Consider the following 15,036-nt stretch of genomic DNA (forward strand, 5'->3'; position numbering starts at 1 on the left):
TATGTGTAATGTTACTGACTGCAGAGATCAGTAAGATGTGTGTATTTTTTATTTATTAGTTTTATTTATTTAATATTATTTTTTAATTGAATGACTGTCTAGTAGTTCACAGATGTCGAAAAACTGAGTGTGGTAAAGCCACTGATTTTTTTTATGTATATTTCTGCAATCTGCACATTGTACTGACTTTCATTTTAATGTTTACACCAGGGTTCCTTGTCAGCACTTTATGCTCAGATGTTTGTAAGCTAAAAATAAACTATTGTGTATGTTCAAATATACTGTTGTGATTGAAGAAGTTAAATAAAAATGTCAGTCATCAATTCATGCATCACCTCATGTCATCATAACAGAGGTCTGTCTTCCAGGAAAGAACAGTTTAAAATTAATGTAATATAGTATTGGCCATACTATATGATGTATTGCTTGTCTTTGTTTAATAATACAGAAGACAAAGACCTTAAAAAATAATCGCATATCGCATCGCAATCGCAATATTGGGGCAAAAAATCGCAATTAGATTATTTTCCATAATCGTTCAGCCCTACTTGCGAAGACTGATTTCATCTTCTGAATCACAGAGTGTGCCGTTTTGTCAGGTAAGTTAAGAACTTCTGGATATTTTGATAAATAATCCACTAACAAAAGATATGGATGATCGTTCAGTTCGAAGATGTCTGCTCCGATTTTCATCCATGGCAGCTCTGGAATCTGGTGTGGAATAAGCGGTTCAGCCTGGTTCTTTGGCTGCATTTGCTGGCATTGTTCACACTTTTCAAGCATGGTCTCTATGTCGCGTGACATGCCAGGCCAGTACAGCACTCTTCTTGCTTTGGCTTTTGTGCGCTGCACGCCTTGGTGGGCAAGGTGCAGCTTCTCCAGGATCACACGCCTGAAGCTTTGGGGTATTACGATCTTGTCCCCGATCATAATAATGTCATCGTGGAAACTGATATTGTGTCTCATAGGCCAGTAGCTGTGGAGTGTTTTGTCTAAACTCTTCCTTCTGGGCGGCCATCCGTTGAAGTGTCTTTCGCGCACGGCTTGTAGTACGCTGTCTGCTGCCACTGCTTTTTTCAGGTCACACAGTGTTTTCTCGCTCAATGCTGCTGTGGCCTCCAGAGCATACACAACTCTTTCATCATTTGCGTTTTCACTCACGTTTCCGTCGTCACTGGTAGTTGTGGCACGTGAGAGTGCGTCGGCTATGAACATGTCTTTGCCGGGGGTGTACGTGACGGTGAGATCATATCTCTGTAGTTGTAGCAGCATTCCTTGTAGCCTCGCCGGTGCCTTGCATAGCGGTTTGCGCACTATCGCCTCCAGGGGTTTATGATCAGATTGCACTGTCACTGGTCTTCCATAGACATACTGGTGGAATCGTTTAGCGGCAAACACAATGGCTAGCAACTCTTTTTCTATTTGTGCATACCTTTTTTCTGTGTCTGTGAGTGCTCGTGACGCATAACACACAGGTTGCCCTTCTTGTAATAGGCATGCACCCAGCCCATCTTTTGAAGAATCAGCCTGCAGTGTTAGTGGTTTCTTGTGGTCATAAAATCTCAACACTGGCACTTGTGTGAGCGTCGACTTGAGCGTCTGTAACGCTACTGTGTGATGTGGCTGCCACTGCCACACTGTGTCCTTCTTGAGTAGCTGTCTCAAAGGTGCTGTGAGCGATGCTTCATTTTGGATGTACTGTGCCAAAAACTTCGTCATTCCCAGCTGACGCTGAAGGCTTTGTTTGTCTTCTGGAGTCGGCATGTCGACAATAGCTTTGATCTTTGAAACATCTGCTTTCTGCCCTGCTGCTGTGATGATATGGCCCATGTATTTCACTGTGTCAACTTTGAACTGAATTTTGTCCTTGTTAAACTTCACGTTAGCTGCTCTTGACCTTCCATGACCTTCTGCAGGATTTCATCGTGCTCGTGCTCTGATGTAGCTGCAATTATCAAATCATCTGCAATGATAAATACACCAGGAATGTTGCCGAAAGTCTCACAATTCTTTTGTTGAAAGACCTCGCTGGCTGATTTGATCCCGAATGGGAGTCGGAGGAAGCGATATCGGCCCCAAGGTGTATTGAAGGTACAGAGCTTTGATGACGGCTCGTCCAGCTTGATCTGCCAGTATCCATCTTTTTCATCCAATATGGTGAAGATGGATTTTCCTGCTAGCTTGCTGCGAACGTCCTCGTGTGTGGGAATGGAGTAGTGCTGGCGTTTAACTGCTTGGTTCAGATCACAAGGGTCCAAGCACACCCTTAGTGTTCCGTTCTTCTTCTGTGTGGCGACAAGACTGTTGACCCAATCTGTAGGCTCATTGACGGGCATTATGACATCTCTGTTTTGTAAGTCCTGTAGCGTCTTCTTCAGTGCATCCATTATGGAGAGTGGCACGTTCCTGCATGCGTGAATCACAGGTGTTGCATTTGGGTCAATGTGTATGTGGTGAACTCCAGGGAACTCACCTAAGCCTGTGAACACATCAGCGTACATCTCCACAAGTTCTTCCGAGGTAGAAGGTGGTTTAGCTGATTTCGGTACAGAGGATGTCATGGCAAGGGTCTCAACTTGTTGCACCAGATGGAGCTCTTCACAAGCTTGTCCACCTAGGATCGGTTTATCTGCATGGCTTGATACAAGAAAGTCAAACACAGCCTTGTGCTTCCGTGCTTCACACTCAAGAGACACCACACCATCTGCACGTATGCGGGCTCCACCAAAAGCTATGAGTACAGTCTTTGTGGGCTGTAACCGAGGCATATCTGGTAACTCGTCATAAACTGATCTGGGGAGCACATTTGCGTCCGCACCTGTGTCTAGCTTGAAGGTGAGTGGTACGTCTCCGATTGTCACACTTTCATGCCATTTGCCAGTCTTGTGCTTGTCGCTGGATACCATGCCGATGTATAGTGAATCGCCATCAGTTTCAATGTTGTTAATAGTTTTTGTTTTCTTGAAGTGTCTACTCTTCTCTGCGCTAGCTCTGCACACTTTTGAGAAGTGGTTATTTTTCCAACACTTGTGACATGTTGCCCCATAGGCTGGACACTGTCGGAATGCATGTTTGTTGCCGCATTTGTGACAAACTGTTTGTTTGTCGTTGCTCAGTTTGTTTTTACTGTGTCCTGATTTAATGTATCCTGGCATTTTTCTTAATGCGTCCACTGACATGTCTTGGGCTGCAGTTATTGACTGCATGGCCTGAATCTGTGACTTGGCCACTTCTGCTGATCTGCATATTTCTATCGTCTTGCGCAGTGTGAGGTCGTTGTCACGAAGCAATCTCTCTTTTAGTCTTGCGTCACTTATGCTGAACACCAATTTATCCCTGATCATGTCGTCCTCATTGATCCCAAATTCACAACTTTTACTTCTCTGACGGAGTTCCGTGACATATCTGTCCACTGTTATATCCGCCGACATTGGGTATGACCAGAACTTGTGGCGTTCAAAAACAACGTTCTTTCGTGGACTACAGTATTCCTTAAACGTTTTCAAAATGTCCGCCATTGTCAGTGCGTCTCCGGTCGGGGTCACTGTGAGCGTGTTGTACACTTCAAGCGCTTCTTCGCCGATAGTGTGGAGAAGAATGGCTATTTTAACCTTTTCATCCTTCTCCAACGCACCCGTAGCAGTCATATACAGTCCGAATCTTTGTTCCCATCTGCGCCAGGTCTCAGATAAATTGCCTGTGAGCAGTAGCGGTGATGGTGGCTTGAATTGCTCCATGCCGTTAGCAATGGCTACTGTTAGCTAATCTACGGCTAGCTTACTCACGTCGCGGTCCCTGTTCACACGGTCTTGCCGACTTCTGACACCATGTTGTAACTTTATGCAGTGTTGCTCCAACTGCCCGTGTAGCGTGGGTTGTGGTCAACAATAACTTTAGACCAAGCACAGAGGACTGAGACGAGGCTATGGTGGAGGTCCGGACTTTTTACTCCATAAGCTCAGAACACATACAATAACACCGTACCACCTACTGGTGGGAGGTAGTAATAGCTGCTGCTTATTACAATATACCACAGCAAGTAGGTTTTCATCTTATTTCACTCTGCTGTGACTGAACCAGTCATGAGATCCACGTCATATTATGCAGTCCTCGTCATGTGCACATGTACATTACAAATTACAGTCATTTGATGAATTCGTTTTGATTTAAAAAAAAAAAAATCTTAATTAGCATAACTTTAAACATTAAAATTGATCTCCCAGTCCCCTGGGTTTGTTTGCAGCACAGTGGCTTTGGGTGGCTGATCTGCTCCCTAACATCAGGTTATTGTTCTGATGACTGCACGTGCACGTTACAACATGCAGATGTGTAAGTGTGCGACCCAAGTGTAGGTTAGCATGTTAATGATGCAGAGGCCTGTGTTACTAGGCAGGATACACCGTCATTCCATTATCACTGATTAGGTGACAGAGCGTGTGTGCCAAATGTATGTTAGTATGACACACACTGTAAAAGGATTAAAAATATGGGAGCCAAGAGTCGTGTGTGTGTGTGTGGCTGCAGAACGTTACTCAGTGTGCTTGTCGTACAGACTGCACTCACCGTGGGGGTCAATGGAATGATGAGTCTGTCTGTGGTCGAGACAGAATAAGTGCCTCGCTGTCATCTTTGCAATTCACAGAGGCATTTACTCACATTAAAGAGCGAGCACTAATATGTCTCACTCGAGTAAGATCTACTGACTGCTGGAACGAGTTAAAACAACACTGACATTTCTCTCTTTTCCACATTTCTCTTTTTTGATAGTGCTCATTACTTAAAGTCATTATTTTAAAAAACATGAGTGTATCATGATGATTTGAGCTGTTGCCAACAGCAAATCAGCCCAAAAAGAAAAATGGATATATTTGCTGAGAGCATGCCAGAGTGTATTAGAGTATTTATGAGCCTTTTTCCTCATGTAGTCAGATTCACTCAACAGTGTTTCGCCTAATGCAGAGTAACGTGTGTAATATCAATAGACATAAAAGATGAGTGTAGCCCCTGGGTCTGAGAAGTAAAACCAATTTAGAAGTGCTTATATCTGCACTGTTTCTAAAGAACAACAGGGGGCGACGTGGATTGTACATAAACCTTAAAGTAGCTATCACCCGAGTAACCGCTGTTCCAATGAGTTTATCTCTCAGTCATTAGTTTTGTGTCTTCTTCAACATGGTGTGATATTCATTTTGTAAATTATGGCCCCAGTTTTACGTAAAATAGACGGCAGTGCTTTCATGTAGTTTATTGAGCTTAGATAGAGTATGGCAGATAAGCACATATACTGGCCGTACAATGGAAAATAGAGCAAGGAAGTGAAAAACGGGCTGGAAAACCGAAGGCCGGGATGCTTGGCTGAACAACCAATGACAATCTGGCAAAATGTGGCCTTTGTTGGCCTATTTTTTTTCTCTCTTTCTCCCACATCGTTTCTCTTCTCCTCCCCTTTATCATTGTACAATGACTTCACTAATGTGTCACTCTGATATTTTCTATTATTCAACAAAAACTTGCATTGCAGTTATTACAATAAATATGATGATTGAATGTGTTTTTATTGTTTTATTGACCCACTCCACAAAAATGATGAAATCCTAAAATGTCTGTGCGCGCACACACCTACCTACAGATATCCAGTGCTCACTGAGATTCACTGCTATGGTCGGCTCAGCACCTACCCACTGCTAACCAGCTACCTCATGCTGAGAGCATTCATACACAGAGAGAGAGAGAGCTTGCAGCTCTGGATCTTCAGCTGAAGCCACATTGCCCCCTGCAGGTCGGTCGAGGTTTCATATAAAAGAGAAGGGAAATATTTTTCTTTTGAGATACAGCAATCACTGGAGTGATAAGGCTCAGCATACTATTGTCAAAATGTATCCAGTAGCATTAAATGGTTATAGGATACAGATGGACGGAAGAGTCGGGATGGCTGAGTCATATTAGCTCCACAGGCTCCATCTTGACTGGCATTGATTCATTTCTCAGGGACTGTGCATGTGTGGAAGACTGAAACCAAAGAAGGAAGAAAGGAGCCAGAAAGTCTCTTCATAGAGTTTTCTCCCGGCCTAGATGCAGTAACATATTACATGATGACATTAAGCAATGAAAGAAACATTTAACAAAATGTGGTGTTTGTAGCATTTTGTGCCATTTGGTATGAACAGTGAAATTGAACAGATGGCTGCGCTTCCTTGAGCTTGGTTCTGCTGGAGATTTCTTCCTATTAAAAGAGAGTTTTTCCTTCCCACTGTCACCAAGTACTGCTCATAAGGGGTTGTGTAATTTGGGGGTTTTCTCTGTATTATTTTAGTGTCTTTACCTTACAATCTAGAACACTTTGAGGTGACTGCTGTAATTAGTTAGTGGTTCATAAATATAATTGAATTGAACTGAAAATTGAAAATGTATTTTAGCAAGCTAAATTGCTCATTTCTGTTAGTTGTGAAGGCCTAGTTAACCAATTCCTTGATCAACCAGGTCTTAACTTTGGTAGCTAGGTAAAACTGATTAATAGAGTTAAAGAATGTGCTGAAGTAATGAATTCTGCAGAGTTGCTGTTGGGTTTGGTCCCTGGGAATGTAGTTTTCTATCCTAAACGATCTGATAGACCAAAATCAAACAATCTGGATGGAGACATTTCCAAAACAACCCCCAAAAACAGGCATTGATAGGTTGGAGATGTGCAACAGATGTCAAAGTATCCCTCAGTTTTGCATTAGCCTTCTTTACATGCAAACATGTGACCAGTAGAGCCTGTAGTTCAGGTGTCCCTTGAGCTTATATTAGTATGCTAACATATTTGGCAGGAACAGCGCTTCACCATTTGCCTTCTATCCAATAGCATGCTAACATTTGCTAATTCAGCTAATGGGCGTGCGGATGATTTTACTGGTGTTTGGTTACTGAAAGCAAAACCATCTAAAGAAGCTAGACGTGAAAAAATATCCCATCTATAGTTACCATAATTTATCCTGAAGGGAATGTGAGAGATTTCATGGCAATCGTTTCAACACTTGTTGAGATATTCCGCTCAAAACCAAAAAAGATCAACTTCATGATGGCATGAGAGGAAAAGCTGGTGCGGGCTTCATAAAAATCACTAACATGTGATCAGTTAATCATATCTATCTGTGACATATCTGATAGCATACAGTTTAACTTTGTCTCTCATTTTCCAACAGTGCTTTCCCACCAAGCTCCAGCAAAAGAATCGCAGATGCAAAGCTTAATAAAGATAATTCTGCTCTGTGGCTCATCTATCACTGAGGGGAGATTTATGGGAAAGGGGAGAGCGCGTGCTTCAGTTTTCGACACAGGAAGCAAAACACTTCTGTGAGTCTGACTGTAGAGTGTGTATTGCTGGTCCCAGAGGGTGAAGTGGAAATGGCTTTGTCTTTGACAGAAAAGAGCTGTTGAAGCGCCCGAGGCTCCTTCCTTTTCCTGTCTCCCTCTGCTGCTCTGCTCTCACTTTCATTCATCTTCTGTCTGTTCAGTGATGTTTCAAGGAAGGAAACAATACTGCTGCAATATGATTATGGAAATTATCAAAACAATAAATGCTTTTCCCCCCACTCCTCCTTCTTTAAAAGTTTTAATCACAATGAAAAGCCTATTGTGTGTCTTTAACTGCACAAATGGTAGAGTGAAAACTAAGAACAAAGTACGTCTGTTGTTTAGGGATGTAGTTTTAGTTTTAAGGAGTTTTTCTGTTGAGATATTGCAAACTAAACAATTCACAGCAATATCAGAAAAATACAACAGTTTCGGTGTGTGTCTGTGTGTGTTTATTCTAGTTGTTTGACTTCAGGTCTCTGAAGACAGACTCATGAAAGACGTGGGTTTAAGTGGCTTCTTCTTCTTCCTCTGCTCACAATAACTCTTTCCTTTCATCAAACTCCATTTCCTGTCCTTTCTTGGGCTGTGGGCTTTCTCTATGCCAATGGTGGGGGTAGATTAAAGTGGACAGACTGTATTACACTGAAACTGGTTTACTGATGCAAAGTAGTTCGGAAAAGGGAATAAAAAAAACAGGTTATGATTTGGGATACACAGCCAGCCAAAGGACAGAGGAATGGAGTTAGTTCAGGTGGGTTTAATGTGGAGGGATGGTACAGATCTGATCAAGAGAATAATTTAACTATGAATGGTTTGACATACTTGGCAAACAGCAATGGATTTTACTGGGAAGTGTCACTGGTTATGAGGGCTATTTTCCAGCAGGAAGGACCAACTCAACTGGAATAGGTGAGCAAATGTTGAAATGTTGCCTTTCAACTCTGGGAGACAACAGATCCTAAACTTAAGCACAAGGGAGAACACAATAAGCACCCAGCTGACACACTGAGTATGTTGACTATATGGCAGAGGCCTTATGAGGATGTTGGGAAGTGGTTGTGGTGGCTGAAGAGCAAGGAAACCAAAGACTCTTGTCTAAAGTGGAGACACGGCCTGCCCAGCCCAAGCTGGGCCTAGTCACTGAGTTCAGTAACTATAGGTTAGATACAGTATGCTCTATATAAAGTAGCAACTGTTAGCTCGTCATGAAATTCCAGGCACAGCATAGTCACAAAGTCAAACCACAATGTCACAATGTCAATGCACCTGCACAGATTTTGCAATAGATTGCAAAAGAACTTAAATGGTAAAGATATTTCATACACTCAAGCATATAACCCTGACCAACAGTACAGGGACATGCTACTCAGTCATGTGGACTGAAGCTGAATAACATTTTACATGCTATGTTAGTAAATTTGAAGACAGCAGATCATTTCTGCTACTGTCTGCAATCTCATCTTCAGATGTTCAGAGGTGCATTGTGGGGGCACTGCATGCACCTTGTGATTGAAAAACTCAGTTACGTCGCACATAAAACAACTGCTGAGTGTAATATTTGCAGATGTTTGTGTCATATTTGAGAACAGGTGTGGGCTCCAACATGTTGGAGAAGTTGCCATTAAGAAGGTTTATAGTTTCCTTTCCACACTAGCAAGAAGATGAGGTGGCGTTCTTCTTCTGTTACCCTGGAATGCTTATGTGGCATTTCTGGCAATGCTTTTTCATTCATTTGCGTTAGCTTTCAGCTACACAAGCAGTGATTAATGGTATGCAACCTAGACTGACATGGTTGCATGCAGTTTTCTGTAACCTGTGTGTAAGCCAGGTGGTATCTGGTTGGTCTGAACAGGAAACAGAGTAACAAAAGGGCTCGCCACAGTGCACAAAAAATGTACCGAAGAAAAAAACATTCCAGATAAAACAGGAAAAAGCTGAAGAAGTGGCTGCTGTGGATGCTTTAATGCATAGTTTAGGATGGCATGGGGATTCAGTGGTTTTCACCATCACCTCAAAAAAAGAAAGTCCAGAGTTTTAATCCACCTGCAGACTGAGTTTGCATGGGCTCTCTCTGGGTACTGCGACTTCCTCCAACAGTCCAAGACGTCCATGTTAGATTAACTCACAACTCTAAATTTGCCTGAATGTGAGTGATTTGTCTTCTGTCTCTCCTACGACAGATATCCAAATTCCTGATGGAGGTAATGTTCACCCACATAAATACCTCCCTCTCGTTTTTAGATCTGGACATTTAAGTACTTGAGTCATACAGTGAGTACTTACACATAATCAGGTGAATTTTATTGTATTTTTTCCTGTTGTTTTGGAGGGTTTCTCATTTGGTAACATGAAAACTAAATATTTTCTTCTTACAACAGAACTGCATTAGTCACATATGTGTAGCCTCTTTTATATCATCCTTTAATGTATTGTTGTTGGTATAATATTCTAGTGCTTTCATTGATTCGTTACACGGGAACACTGGAAGAGGGGGGAAAAAAAAGTCTTCAAGCCTTTTAAAGATTTGAAGAAAACCTGCTGTATAAAAGAAACATTACCAAAACCCAGTGAGAGCATCAGAAGAACATTCTGGAAGACAGAATCTGCTCGCCAGGCTTCTTCTTCACACCACAAACTCTCTGTATCTCTCACTAATTACTCCAACCCGTCAGCCTCTCCTGGCTGTCGTCATGGCAACCCCAGCGGTTTGGCTCCCTGGTTGAGGGAGGGGGGGGGGGGGGGGTGCTGTTATCAGGCAAGAAGGTGAGATAAGAGTTTATTTCCCATTGAAGCAGATAAAGGAGTGGATGATCTTTGCAAACATTTAAACCACAGGGAAGCTCTAAAGATGTGTAAGGACTGAGCTGCTCTTTGAACATCAGTGTAGTTGTCTGACAGAAATATAAATGATGAACAACAACAACAAAAAAAAAAATCAAAGATTTAGCACTAAGATCTTGATTTTTGTCATTTTAAATCAAATACACCTAATTAAAAGCAAAATAGTTCTTAAAATCTGCTTTTAGTTAAACAAAACTTGAGATTGTAACTTCAAAATCAGCAAACTTAACTCACTTTTAGGTCTTGGACTCAGAAAATGCTGTTGGATCGATGCCGCCCAGTATTGCAAGCGATGTGTAACAGACCACTTAAGCCATTGTTAAAACTGAAAAACACTAAATTCCTAATTTTATTTCATTAGACTTCAAACAAAAGACAAACAAGAGCTTTCAATAAGAGCAAATAGGTTAAATTCTTTAAAAATTACTGTCTGCAAACATATTCCATTACATATTGAAAAACAATCATTTTAAAAAATTGCAGTAACAACAATTCTAGACTCGCATCACTGGACAAAGCAGCTGAATGAATCAGAGGATAATATCTGCTGACCGGAGGCCAATCAGAAGTGTCCAGCATCTTCAGCGACACCCGCATTCATCCACCACCATGTCCTGGTAATGCTGAAGCACCACATTGTCATTGTTGTCGTAGTAGAGCATGGAGATCGAGGAGAGACGGATGGGGACGCAGCAGGGCTGTGGCGTGTTCTCTGGATCCAAGGAATGCACCAGGGTCTGCAGGATGGCATGGTTGGTGCCGTTCAGGCTCTCACTGAGCGGGAACGGACACTCCCCGTGGCAGTAGTTGGCCATGAAGCCCTGCGGGGCGATGACCCAGTCCTGCCAGCCGACATCTTTAAAACTGATGTAGAGGCGGCGAGCTTTACACACATTGCTGGGTGTCACGGGGATGTGGATGGCGCTTCTCCTCTGTCTGGACCGACACCGATTTGGGTTGAGGGACACAGCCACTAGTGAGGCCTGAACCAACGGGAAGGTGAAGTCTTTTTCCAGCGGCAGGGAGTTACCGGGGTAAAACGGAAAGAACTCTTCCGGGTCTGGTCCGAGAGGGAGCAACTCTAAATTTAAGCCGTAGTTAGACCCCGGTTTGCGCCAGCTCTCTGCCACCGCTGTGAGATCCATGGTGATGGAGGTGGACTCGGGCTGCAGCTGGACCGACTGGGACAGCAGGAGTCTGCGGTTCGCCTTAGGATTAGTTCCCTTCAAAGTCGATCGGATCACTTTATAAAGAGAGGCACTAATGGCCTGGGACCCTTGCAGCAGCTGCACGGGACTGAGGGGCTTCCAGTGGAGCTTGATTTCCAGCTGAGCCAGAGATAGCATCTCCACAGGCTGCAGGATGGACATGTTGAAGAAAAGATGCTTCTCCAGGCAAGCCTGACAGCTGCTGCTCCAGCCAGACACCATCCTGCCTGCAAAACATCCGCCAAGACAGCAAGATTAACAAGGAACTTACAGTTTTTCCAGGAGTCAAGAGAAGAGTACAAGTCAGAGCAAAGAATGTGCATTTTGTTTATGCAACGGAGCTCAGTCTTTGCTTCAATAAATTACAGCTTCTGTCTCTTACCAGCATGAAATGCTTGTAACTATTTCACCTTTTGTATCTGAATCAGCTTTAATGAATAAATATGTGCCTAGCTTTGCAGAGACATGAAATATAGCTTGGCTATTGGCTATTAAAAGGCCAGATATGCTTTTTTAAGGCTTAAATAGGGGGGAGTTCTGAAAGCAAACCTGGAAGGAATGTTAGTAAATTATATCAGAGCAAATCAATATTTCCATCGGTTTTTTCATCATTTTTCTTTCAAAATGTAAATCTAAATAACGAGTTCGTGCCACCGCTGAGTCTTTGGGGTAAACATAACTATCCCTGACACTCTCACAAACACTCACTGTTGTGATCTCAGCCATCAGCAGCACTGCATCCTCCTCTGGCAGCATACTGCACACTGACAGGCTGACAGCCATGGACGATGTTCGATATTAAATCTCTTAATAGGCTTTAAATCAATTACACGTGACAGTCAACACAAAGGTTTCAGACATTTTTCATAGTGTCAGTGGGCTACATAATAAACTTAAAACAAAGTATCGATCAACCAATACCAGCGTTCGTATCGATAGTTCTAGTGCTTCAGCTCCAGCATCCTATGTTTTGACTAACATCAGCTTCTCCAAGTAGCTACCTTGGTCTTGGACGTATCTGACGATGTTGCCGCGGACTCCATACTCGGACACCGTGCAGGGCTGGCTCTCCAGAGCCTGGAGCTTCTCGGCCCTCCGGAACATCCCCCAGAGAGCGGAGGGGACATGGCGTCGGGGCTGGAGGCTCCCTGCAGGCCTCGGCCTCTCGGAGAGCCCTAGGGACCTCAGGAGGAGCTGCTCCTGCCTGTTTGTGTCCTCCACGGGTGAAAGGGCACACGCGCCGAGAAAACACACCGCCAGCAGCAACACAGGAGCCATGCCCGGACTTTCGGTTGATTTTGGACTCGGCAGCTCCAGAGCTTCTTCACCTGTAACCTTTAGTTTAACCTCACAGAGATCCCGGCGCGCAGCTGCGTAATCATGTTAATGAGAAGCGGGCGAAGATAAGCGGGGGGGGGGGGGGGGGGGGGGGGGGAGGAGGGCTGAGCTCGGGGGAGGAGGGCTGAGCTCAGGACAGGTCCCTTGAAATAACAATGACATTCCTGAATGAAGTCACCAAGCAGTCTGGAAACATCGCGCTGTTTACACTGTAAAATCAGCTTTTATTATATCCTCCATCCTGTTTATAGGCTCAGACTCACTTTCTCCCTGAGTCAAATTCACCAGGTAATTCGACTTACAGGTGATTGTTTTTTTAAACACCAATACATGTTGAATGCAGAAGCTTCCAGAAACATGATCATCTCAATCCTCAAGTCCCCTCTTCTGTCATTGTTGGTCTCTTTTAAAAACCGAGTTTTAAAAGTCTTGATGTGTGTGTCTTGTTTTATATGATCTGTGAGTCGAACCTCACTGTAAACGGAGGTCAATATAAGCTCAACAATGAATTCTGGGCCCCCAGGGGACTCTCTTGGAGGATGACCCGGCCACCCTGTGAGAGGTCTTTTACTGCGCCAGTGCGGTGATGTCAAACAGAGGCTTTATCTCAGTGAAAACACTGGTAACACCGGGATGTGTCTGCCAGATAAGAAGGCACAGCAGTAACAGGCCAGTTTATTCAACAGCGTTTAAGCTGAATTGTGCTCAAAGGGTGAGACGATCGCGCCATCTAGCGCCCGTTGAGGGTATGAACTTCTCATGATCTCTCATAATGCGACTGACTTCTGCTTCATATAAAGACTTCTTACAGAACTGAAGTGATAAAATTGTTCATGAGAAGAAAACATTCCAACATATTCTCATTTTAAATATATTATGTTCCCTCTGTGAACCCTCAGAGTGGTTCTTCTTATTAATCTGCTATGAAAAGACGAAACAGATGCAGTGATTTTATTGAAATGTACACATACATGAATGGAAATACAGAAATGGAGTTTGAACGTCAATATTTGGTATGATCACCTTTATTCTTAGACTTCCTGAGGTCTCATACGTCAGTGTTTTTTTAAGCATCTTCAGGAATAGTTCTCCAGGCTTCTTGATGTTGGCTGCCTTTTGTCCTGTTCTCTGTCAAGATGATTCCACACTGCTTCAGTAATGTTGCAGCTCAGGGATCAGTGACATGCTGAAAACTGAAGCCAGTCCCAGTCAGATAGTTTTGCATGGTGGATCCAAACCTAATGGTACTTCGTATTTCTGCATTTGTAATTTCATAAATTTTGACAAGATTTCAACACCACTGGTGGAAATGCAGCCCCAAACCATGACTGAGCCGCCACCGTGTTTTACATTTGGCTGCAGACACTCACAGTTGCACCTCTCTCCTGAACTCCTCTGTACCTATTGTCACGGATTTTCACCCCAGTTCTTGTGTTATTTGGGATACCCCAGCTTCTTCTCCCGTTTCCTTTGCTGGATTGTTTCCGAATTCCTAAGGATGTGGCTTTCAGGTCCTATTAATCTGCTGTGGATATTTTTTTTAGGTCTGCCACTCTTTTTGTCCTCCACTTGTCCATGTCCTCATTGACATCAGCTTGTAATAAAAGCAGAAAATCACTTTGGTATTCAAGTGATCAGTGTATTCTCTGTAAACCTTTGGCTCACAATCAGTACTTTAAACATGGCCAAAGTTTCAATTAATAATATAAATATATTAAAAGTATCCGGCTCAGTGTTTGCAGGCCAGTGTTGCCCTTAAATAAACGGTTCTCAAACTGCAGAGCAGGACTCAAAGCAGAGGCACGGCTGGTGGGACATGGATCATCTTCATACAGCAACTGCTTTTAGAGGTTACACAGCTGATCACCTGTCACTTTAACCCCAGCAACCTCTTCTGTCGCAGAAACCATCTGCATGTCCTCGTTTACCCTCTTCATCAGTGGTCCCCAACCTTTTTTGCACCTCGGACTGGTTTATTTCCAGCAAAATTTTCACAGACCGGCCTTTAAGGTGTTGCGGATAAATTCAACAAAATAAAACCAGTACCAAAAAAAAGAAAAAAAAAAAAGAAAATGTATTCATAACATGTGGGAAAAGACCCAGGGAAACAGAGTTAACAGTAAAAATGATTTAATAAAAATAACGCTAAAAACCGATAAAAAAAAATATTTCACACCCTAGCCTCAACTCTTGCGGCGCGGTACCAAACCGGCCCGTGGCCCGGGGGTTGGGGACCGCTGGTCTACATCCCCCTGGTAAATCTACTATCCACCTCGTCTTTAAATTTGTCTTCAATCTGCTCAATCAGAGT

The 15,036-nt window shown here is 43.2% G+C and overlaps 1 protein-coding gene across 1 annotated transcript; it reads right to left on the bottom strand.

Annotated features, from left to right (window-relative positions):
• Positions 1 to 10,512: 10,512 nt before the first annotated feature.
• gdf3 (growth differentiation factor 3) lies at positions 10,513 to 12,783 on the bottom strand. The gene is made up of 2 exons (XM_004568941.5): positions 12,389 to 12,783; positions 10,513 to 11,614 (listed from the first exon to the last, which is right to left on the bottom strand). Exons 1-2 carry the CDS (start codon positions 12,663 to 12,665, stop codon positions 10,761 to 10,763), a joined length of 1,131 nt encoding a protein of 376 aa, XP_004568998.2. The 5' UTR covers positions 12,666 to 12,783; the 3' UTR covers positions 10,513 to 10,760.
• Positions 12,784 to 15,036: the final 2,253 nt, after the last annotated feature.

The sequence above is a fragment of the Maylandia zebra genome, linkage group LG16 (genome assembly GCF_041146795.1).
Source record: "Maylandia zebra isolate NMK-2024a linkage group LG16, Mzebra_GT3a, whole genome shotgun sequence".
Taxonomy (NCBI): domain Eukaryota; kingdom Metazoa; phylum Chordata; class Actinopteri; order Cichliformes; family Cichlidae; genus Maylandia; species Maylandia zebra.

What these genes read in the sequence shown, in the direction of transcription:
- gdf3 (XM_004568941.5), bottom strand. Translation starts at nt 12,665, where the DNA reads ATGGCTCCTGTGTTGCTGCTGGCGGTGTGTTTTCTCGGCGCGTGTGCC. An exon ending in CAGATACGTCCAAGACCAAG is followed by an intron (nt 11,615 to 12,388) that starts GTAGCTACTTGG and finishes GATGTTTTGCAG; the next exon opens with GCAGGATGGTGTCTGGCTGG.